This window comes from Piliocolobus tephrosceles, chromosome 1 (assembly GCF_002776525.5).
Source record: "Piliocolobus tephrosceles isolate RC106 chromosome 1, ASM277652v3, whole genome shotgun sequence".
NCBI classification, from domain to species: Eukaryota; Metazoa; Chordata; class Mammalia; order Primates; family Cercopithecidae; genus Piliocolobus; species Piliocolobus tephrosceles.
Window position 1 is genome coordinate 103929053 of NC_045434.1, and position 9673 is coordinate 103938725.

At 48.2% G+C, this 9673-nt stretch overlaps 1 protein-coding gene across 3 annotated transcripts in view; it reads left to right on the top strand.

The window, feature by feature from the left end:
* The first annotated feature begins 4721 nt into the window (after positions 1-4721).
* VTCN1 (V-set domain containing T cell activation inhibitor 1) overlaps positions 4722-9673 on the top strand; it is a 71969-nt gene continuing 67017 nt past the window's right edge. Inside the window, exon 1 of one of the 3 annotated variants that reach the window (XM_023222754.2) lies at positions 4722-4852. In XM_023222754.2, coding sequence (XP_023078522.1) covers positions 4821-4852 — 32 coding nt within the window. In that variant the 5' untranslated portion in view covers positions 4722-4820. The remainder of the gene's footprint in view (positions 4853-9673) is intronic. The other 2 variants (XM_023222750.3, XM_023222753.3) reach the window with 2 other exon arrangements.

Below are 9673 nucleotides of genomic sequence, written 5' to 3' on the forward strand. Positions count from 1 at the left end.
TCACTCACAGGCGGCTGCTCTTCCTATCAGAGCCAGAATGTGCTGTGATTCCAAGGAAATGTAAGCCTTATACACAGGAAAATGTGCAGATACACAATGAGAAAATAGAGCTCCAGGTGACCAGATGATTTAAATAATTTTTTAAAAAAATTCATAAGACATTTTGATTCCAGATACACTAAGTAGTCTCTGTCTCTTTCCCCAAGATCAACAAGGAGAGAATAGATTTTGTGCTTATCTCCTGCATCTGCTTTATCTTTGTCTTAATCATCAATTGTTCCTCTATCTCAAATGCGACTTGTTCTCTGCTGCCTCTAATAGTGTCAATCCAGCTCACAAGACATCTCCTCTAGAAAACGTTTGATTGATCACACCCCAGGTTGATCCCTGCTCACTCATCCATCAAATGTTACTGAGTGCTTTTTATGCCTGGCATGGTGCTAGGACCTGATAACAAAAAAAGATGAACGAGGCCTAGTTTTTACCCTCCAGGAGCTCACAGACTAGCAATGAGATAGACGCATAAATGGAAAATAGTACCATTACTGTGTGCTGTGAAAGAAAAATGTGCATTTATCCAACAAATATTTAATGATTGCTTACTCTGTGCATGCATGCCTTATGCTGGTGTGAAATACAAAAATGAATAAGACAACTTTCTATTTCTAAGGTGTGTCTAGTGAAGGAGATAGACAATTCAATGGTCCCAATTTAGGAACATAGTAAGTGGCACCAGGTTCACATGGGAGCCCGGAGCATGGCACCTGCCAGATGGTAGTTGTTTGGAAAGTTTCCCATAAATTTTATATAAAACAAGAAAAAGGTAGGGATGGATTCCAAGTAGAAAGAGCAACGTATGTAAAGGCAGGATGGCTTGGGAGAACATGCTGGCATTTTAGAGCAACCTGAAGCAGCGCAATAGAGCTGGTCCACAGAATGAGAAGAGGGGACGTGAGGGAAAAATCTGGACAGGTAGGCAGAGGCCAGACCACAGGTTCTGGAGAGGCATTGGTCATTTCAAGCAGGCAAGTGCCTCATCAGATTTGCATTTGAGAAAGATCACTCTAGTGGAAGTGGGTGGATCAGCACAGGGAGAGGCAGACTAGGAGAAGGACACTATTTAATAATGTAATTCAAATTGGAAATGATGAGGGAGGAAATTTGGGCAATAGTATTGGGGATAGAGAGAAGGGATGGACTTAGGAGGCATAGAGGAGTTTTATGGGCTGAATTATGTCTCTCCCCAAAATTCATAAAGTCCTAACCCCCTGTATTTGGTGATAAGGCCTCCAAAGAAGTAATTAAGTTAAAATGAGGTCATTAGGGTGGGCCCTAATCCAATATGACTGGTGTTCTTATAAGAAGAGGAGATTAGGGCTGGCACTATAATCCCAGCTCTTAGGGAGGCCGAGGCGGGTGGATCACCTGAGGTCAGGAATTCGAGACCAGCCTGGCCAGTGTGGTGAAACCCTATCTCTACTAAAAATACAAAAAATTAGCTGGGCGTGGTAGCAGGTGCCTGTAATCCTAGCTACTTGGGAGGCTGAGGCAGGATAATTGCTTGAACCTGGGAGGTGGAGGTTGCAGTGAGCCGAGATCACGCCATTGCACTCCAGCCTGGGTGACAAGAGTGAAACTCTGTCTCAAAAAAAAAAAAAAGAAGAAGAAGAGATCAGGACAGACACACACAGAGGGAAGGCCACGTGAAGACACAGGGAGAAGACACCATCTACAAGCCAAGGACAGAGGCCTCAGGAGAAACCAACTCCACTGACATCTTGATCTCAGCTGTGTAGCCTCCAGAATTATGAGAAAATACATTTCTATTGTTTCAACCACCAGTCTATGGTACTTTTTTATGGCAGCCTCAGTAGACTAACACAAGGAGGAGGAAGCAGGGATGTAGGGAGATGGGCAGGCAGAATAAAGGGTGACTCTGAGGTTTCTGACTCTGCAGCCTAGGGTGGGATGCTGTTGTGTTCCAAAAAGTGTGACCTAGGGGGAGCAGCTGGGTTAGAGATGGGAGATGGTGCCTTCTAGACAGCCGAGTAGAGATGTCCACTAAGCAGCTGGGTGTGTGGTGTTGGGGTTTGGTCAAGGGAAGGGAGCTGAGGATGCAGATATTGTGATCTCCAGAGAAAGGAGCAGTTGAAGCAGAGCAGTGGACGAGGTCACCCAGGGCACATGCATACTCTGAGAAGAAAAGGCAGAGGACAGGACCACAGGGACCCCTATCACTTACGGGAGAGGTGAAGGAAAAGGGCCTGGGCACAAGGCAGTGAGGGGCATTAGTGAGAGTCTCAGAAAACAGTGTCAGGGGAGCCAAGAGAGGCTTTCAAATGCTGGAGAGTTCAATGTTTCCAAGACTCTCTCTTTACACAGGCACGCACGTGCACACGCGCACACACACACGTTTGGGCTGTTGCTTTGTAATGATTTCCCTCATTATTTTGTGTGTGATACTCTTAAGGTTTTGGAGTCAGAACCAGAGTACTGTCCATTTGTTTCTCCAGAGGCAGCAGAATGCTTTTCAGCTCCACATCCCTGCCAGGTAATGCCTGCCCTCTAACAGGCAGGCCGCTTCAGCAGCATTTTCCCTCTTACTTGGAGGTGTCTCTGCTGGGTTGTCTTGATTTTCCCTCCAGGGTCATCCTTAGCTGTTCCTTTAGTGATGATGCATGGCTAGAAGAGAGAAACTCCAAGACTCTGCCCCAGGATGTTTGAGGTGGGGCTGCTTTTTTATTTTATTTTATTTCATTTTTTGAGATAGTGTCTTGCTGTGTTGCCCAGCGTGGAGTGCAGTGGCATGATCATGGCTCTCTGTAGCTTCAACCTCCCACTCAAGTGATCCTCTCACCCCAGCCTCCTGAGCAGCTGGGACTATATGCCCAGCTAATTTTTTGTTTGTTTGCCTCCTACCAGAAGGATTCTTTTTTTTTTTTTTTTTTAATTTTGTAGAGACGAAGTGTCACTATACTGCTCAGGCTAGTTTCAAACTGCTAGGCTCAAGAATTCCTCCTACCGGCCAGGCGCAGTGGCTCATGCCCGTAATCCCATTACTTTGGGAGGTCGAGGTGGGTGGATCACTTGAAGTTGGGAGTTCGAGATCAGCTTGGCCAATATAGAGAAACCCCATCTCTACTAAAAATACAAAAATTAGCTGGGTGTGGTGGCGCATCTGTAATCCCATCTACTTTGGATGCTGAGGCAGGAGAATCACTTGAACCCGGGAGGCAGAGGTCACAGTGAGCCAAGATTGCGCCACTGCACTCCAGTGTAGATGACAGAGCAAGACTCAGTCTTAAAAAAAATAAAATAAAATAAAATTCCTCCTACCTTGGCCTCCCAAAATATTGGGATTATAAGCTTGAGCCGCAGTGCCCAGCTGAGGCTGCTCTTCTTAAGGCCCATTGAGGGGCAGGGCAGAATCCCTGTGTCTTTGGTTGGAATTACAGAAACCACTGCTCCCACTGCCCTCAGCTTCCCAGACCCGGGAAGGACCCACTCAGCACCAGCGCTGCATAGATTCCAGGGCATCGCCCTTTACTTACTCTGGGGAAGGGAAGGCACATAGACTCCCTCTCACTTACTCCTCACTCCAGTCCGGTGAGACACGCCTTGAAGTAAAGTGATGTTCTCAAAGCCACGTGATGAATTAGGAATCCAGGAATTGAACCTAGCTGTGTGACTCTGAAGGTCTTTCCACTGTGACCTTGCCCTCTCCTGTTACCTTCTTTTCACCGCTTAGTTCTCCCTTCCTGCACCATCTTTACTCAATTCTTTTTTTTTTTTTTTTTGCTCCACCTGCCCACCTGCCCATACGCCAACACTAGGAGGATGCCGCTGAAGCACCTTCACTGCAAACATAGTCAGTCAGCAGCAGCAGTAAACTGGGCAACCAGTCATGAAACTTTCCCATCCGAGGTTCTCTTGGGGGCTGGAGGAAACAATAAGGAGAGAGACAGAGAGACAGAGAGCAAGGCTTAGGCTTTAACGAGAATCTTGCCTAGTTGGCAATCTGCTGGATGAAATGTCAGAGATTTTTGCTAACTCACTCACCTTTGACAGTAATTGCTTCCGGGTCTTGGGATCTCCAGAGAGAGGGGCAGTTGAAGCAGAGCACATTCAGTGTCTTTTTGGAGTGTCAAAAAAATTGCAAGGTGGGAAGTGCTGGCCCTCTCCCGCTCCCACTGAAATGAAACTGGAAGAGAATTGCACACCCAGCTGGGCATCTCAGGAGACCTAGGCAAGTTCAGTCTTGAGTGACAAACTCAGTGGTCTTGTCACTTAAACTCATGGCCTTCCTGAGGTCCCCCAGCATGAGTCTCCTCTATGAGAGACCTGACCAGTGGTGACACAGCCTCTGAGCATCATCTACCAGCAGAGATGGGGACTCCTGGCCCCCAGGCTCCCAGCATAGACTGACACTTTGAGTTATTCCAGTCCTTTCTTATTTTGAGATTAAATCTCCCTCCCTACAGCTCCCTTCCACAGTCAGGAGGAAAGTCCTGCTGAATACAAGCCCTGAAGCAAGGGCCTGGGAAGCTTTTCCCCGTCACCCTCTCCCAAAGTCAAGGCTTGGAAAGGCAGCTCTGAGCCCCTGGCTTGGCTGGCTGGCTGGAGCAGGCAGCCACTGTGCCTGCAGGGAATTCTGCACAGCCAGTTTCCTCATACCTGAGCTGTCTACGGGTGCACGCACCACTCCCGGCCTGAACACACTATTTAAGGCCAGCACACGGGAGCTGGTTGTGAGTCACCAAGGAGAGCAGCAGCAGCTCCACTCAGCCAGTACCCAGATACGCTGGGAACCTTCCCCAGCCATGGCTTCCCTGGGGCAGATCCTCTTCTGGAGGTAGTATATACTCTTCTGTCTATCCTTATGGGTGAAGGGAACAGCAGTGAGGTCTTTTGGGGGTGCTGAGCACTGCTGGGCTGTCCCATAGGACCCCACCTATAATTTTATCTGGTCCAGCTTTGGGCCAGCGGGAGCCTGGTCAGACAAAAGCCTAACTGGACTTGACATCCCACGTCAGCTGCTCAGGGCACCTGCTCAGGGTTAGGGAGGTTTTTGGTTGGTGGCCTGCCATGGAGGGCTGGCCCTTGCTGGGCAGCTTGGACTGAGGGGAGTGTGTGCCAGGCTGGGCATTCCCCTGAGATGTCAAGGCTGTGAGCACCGTTTTGGGGACATCGAGCAGGCTGGTGTGGGCTGCATTGTGGGATGGCAGGGAATCCATGACTGCGACGGTGGAGGGGATGCAGGAGGACCCTTTATGCAGCCCCCAGGGGGAAGGAGGAGAATGTACTTTCATTTCTCTGTGGGTGTAATTTCTTGCTACTCCTAAGCAATTCACACCAACACCTTTCCCCAGACCCCCTGCCCCCAGCTCAAAGGTGGGCTCTCTAGTTTTCCTAGGAGCTCCTTGGAGAGGAGAACTTGCTGCTGCTGCTGTTGCTGCTGCTGCTGAACTCTCCAGAGAGGAAGAAGGAAGCAAGTCTTCTCCCCTACCTTTTGCTTCTCCCCGAGCTACATTCTAGTTGCCTCTTTTTCCCTCAGAACAGCATTTACCGTCCTGGAGAGAAAGAGATGGAAAGTGCAGGGTTTTCTTGAAATGATTGATCCAATGTCAGTCACAATTCAGGACAGTGTTTAGGGAGACTGATACTTGTTGGTTCTAGAGGTTGTTTGAAAGGTCAGTCCTCCAATTTCTGTTTCTTTTTCCCACAAAAGGAAGAAAAGAAGAGAGGGAAGGAGAGAGGAAAGGAATCCTCAGGTCAACTGTGAAAAGTTTGTGAAGAGACTAAGAGAGTAGTGTTACCTCCCAGAGGCAGCCTAGAAAATTCTTCTTGAAACAAAATATCAACTCCCGCCGACTCGACTCACATTTATCTGAAATCACTTGCCGGGTAGCAGGGGTGGGGAGCTCTTCAGGGCTGGCGGGGGTGGCTGCGGCAGCACTTCTCCCCCTCCCCTGTGCCTGGCTAGAGCACTGTGCTCCAGGAGAAGCAATGGGTGGCGGGGGCTTTCCTCTAGACCCTTCTGCCCTGAGAGGATGTCCCTAAGAAGCACCTATGTCAGAGGAGCCAGCATTTTGTGAGCGCCTCTTTCTCTGCCCTGCACTAGGTGTCTTAGAGCAGTGTGTCCACCACTGCCTTGTGAGGGCTCGTTATCACCTCAGAGAAGTTAAGGCCAGGTGACTGTGAAACCGTGCATGTGGGGATCTTGCTCTGAAATCCCAAGCTCTTTCCCCTCTTGCCCCTGCTCCTGCCAGTCCCAGCTCCCCATGCCCCCCATTTCTCCAGCCTTGATCCCAAGGACATGAAACGCTCCTCCTATGACAAGTGGCTCCGTTGTTCGGAGGTCAGATGGGATGTGTGGGCTCTCTCATAATGCTTTGCATCCAGTCTGACTGGTTTTGCTGGAGGATTAGCAGGAGGTGGGTGTTCAAAATTCAGATCCCCCATCCTTCAGAAACCCACTGGAATCAACAGAGACTCCTCTTGTTGGCCCCTGCGTGCCTTGTTAGCTATTCATGCTCTGCAGTTTCAGAAGCAGTGACTGGCCATGAGGGTGGCAGATCCTTTGTGCAAGGGGCCTCCAGGAAGAGGGCCAATGAGCAGCTTCAGTGGGGAGCAGGATCGTGAAAGCTCGTCTCAGGGATGCAGGTGGAGCCTGCCTGGGGGAACTCTTGACCCTAACAACCCTCTCCCTTTGTCATAATGGCCTTCATTCATAAAAATGCCTCTCCTGGAGGTGATCATGACAGTGGTGATGTGGGAACGCTCATGAAAGGGCCTGCCATCCTCTGCAGACCTGGGGAGTTATTCTCCTAAGTATTCATAATTACCAGAGAGCCTAATTCCTTCAGATCTCACTCTCAGCATGCATGCTGATCAGGGATCGAATGCTGACATGCAGTTTTTACCATGCCTGGCCTCCGTGCACATTTAGGAGCTGTATAACTAGCACCCTCTTCCCCTCTCCCCATCATGGCTGTCGACGGCAGCAGCATTCACTTACGGAACATTTGCAGAGTGCCTGCTAGGAGGACAGGGGTAGAAAACCCTTGCTCTGAGGGGATTAAGTTCCAGTCAACAATATTAACTGAGCACTTACCATGTCCTGAATTTTGCACTAGACAATGGGGCAAAGGTGACTAAGATGCAAGATGCTGTTAAGGTCATAACCTAATGGAGGAGAAAGACTCCCACATAACAACTCTAACGTGCCACCCTTAAGTCCTGAGACAATAAGCACAGGTTGCAAGTGGAGCACTTCCGTCACCCAAGGCTTTTGGGGAGGGTTTCTGAGCCAGAGGATGGGTGGGCCGTGTCTTGGACAATGAGTTCGTATGACCCAGGTGAAGAAGGGTGGAAAAGGCTGTCTACGTAGAGGAAACAGAATTAAATCAAATGCAATAACACTCACGAATGAGTATGGTATGTTGGAAAGCTGCACACTACTCTGTATTATCATCACAACATGAAGATGAGGCAGGGAATGCTGGGAGATGAGGCTGAGAGGTCACACCAGGTCACAGTTGGGCCTTCTTCACTAGACTCAGAACTGGGATTTGTGGTGATGAGAAGCCCTTACAGGCACAAGCCATATTGGTGTCCAACTTTCAGTGTCCCTAAGCCTATAAAATCTGAGCCTTCAGAGCCTTCAGAAGGGGGTCAAGGTGGTTTTCATCAGGTGGACAGCAAGCCTGGAGGCCAGAAGAAGAGTCGGGAAACAGTTGTGGTCAGAGTATACAGAATGACAGGGACCTGGCATAGATGAGAGTGAGAATAAAGAACTACAGGAGGAAAATGGATTCAGGAAACACTGGACTTAAAACTGGTGATATTTGATCAATGATTGGAGGGGCAGGTAGGATGCTGCAGAATAAGAGTAGATGAGGCAAGGGGCAGATCCTGGAATGACTTCCATGTTTCTGGATTGGGTGCAGTGAGTTGGGGACAAGGAAGAGAAAGGAGATCTAGTTAATGTGTTCAGCTTGAGATTCCCCTGGGACCTTCAGACAGGGATGCTCCCTGGGTAGCAGAAGGCATGAGGCTAAAACTAGGAGAAGTCAGGGCTGGGGATAGACATCTGAGTGTCAATAGCTCAAGGGCAAGGAATAGTCATAGCAGGTGGCTTCTAAGGAGAGCACGTGGAGGGAAAGAAGCAAGGGGCTGGGATGGAGAGCTGAAGAACACCAACATTTAAGGGTGGGCAGAGGAAGAGGGGGGTCAAGGAAAGAGCTGAGAACAAATGGCAAGAAAGGTAGCAAGAGGTCAGGATACAGATTAATGAATGTCAATAGAGCGGAGTCTCATGGAACACGCAAGGCTAGTGATCCATAAACATTTGCCCTGTTTCATCTGAAATCACTGGTGACAATGGGATTGATAAAAACATCATAGGAAGGAAGCTACTGAGTAGAGAAGGAGCAGGGATCTTTCTACCAGAGGAAGGTGGATGAAGTAGAGAATGAGGGAGCCTGGAACAAGGAGGCTCAGGGAGTTTGCTTTGGAATTTTCGTTTCCCATTTCTCCTAAGTTTGCAAGCTGGTGCCTGGCTCAGACATCTCAGACCCTGATGGTCGGGGAAAACAGTGCCGAGCAACACCATGGAAGCTTGTCTGGTAAGAAAATCTTGCTTGAGCCTGGGCTGAGGAGATCTCAGCACAGGCCATATTGGTGTCCAACTTTCAGCTTCCCTGAGCCTATAAAATCTGAGCCTTCAGAACCTTTTGAGTCCATCTCGTGAACAGGACCGGAATCTGCAAAATGAAATAAATTGTACATTGGAAGAAAGACTTAAATAGGTGGCACCTGTGTTCCTGCCCCCATCAGGAGTAGATGATTTTCTGAGCGTTACGCTTTTCCCCCGTCTCCACCTGTTGCAATGCTACTCATTTCTTCCCATATTCAGCTCAAATGCCACCTCCACTTTGAAGTCTTACAGGATTTTTCTAGTTGCCATCAATTGCCCATCTTATATTCACAGTCAGCCATGTTTATGAACATCTGTTCCTGGTGCCTGTTTCCCTCACCAGGGTTCACTCCTTGAGGGTTGGGACTCTGTCTTGCTCATTGTGGTAGGGAGGCAATGCAGCACTATGGCTATGCATCTGGATTCAAGTCCTTGTTCCATCATGAACATTTACCCTCCAAGAGCTTCAATTGCCCTATCTATGAAATGGGGCAGATAATAGTACCTAACTCCTAGGGCTGTATGAATGACATGTGATAATTATGTTCCTGGCACATCCTAAGAACTCCATAAATGTTAGCTATTGCTATACTCATTACTTGCAACTCCCTCTACAATCCATGGTACTTGGTTGGCTCTCCATAAAAATTTGTTAAGTTCAATTTCACAACTCCACTGGCACTTCTGACCCTGAAATAGATGTTGCAGTGAGGGTATACTTTGGATTAATTGCCCCAGGGATCTCTTAAATTCAGTTAGCTCTAAAAGAACTCTGGAGTTCTCTAGATTCTTATACTACAAAATAATAATAATAATAATAGAGTCCACCACACCTTTTGTTGTCATGAGAATACTCGTAGAGTTCTGTAGGTTCTTATTCTACAAAAAAAAAGAAAAAAGATAATAATAAAGTCCACCACACCTTTTGTTGTCATGAGTCTGAGACACAATCCTTCTCTAAACCTGAGGATGCTA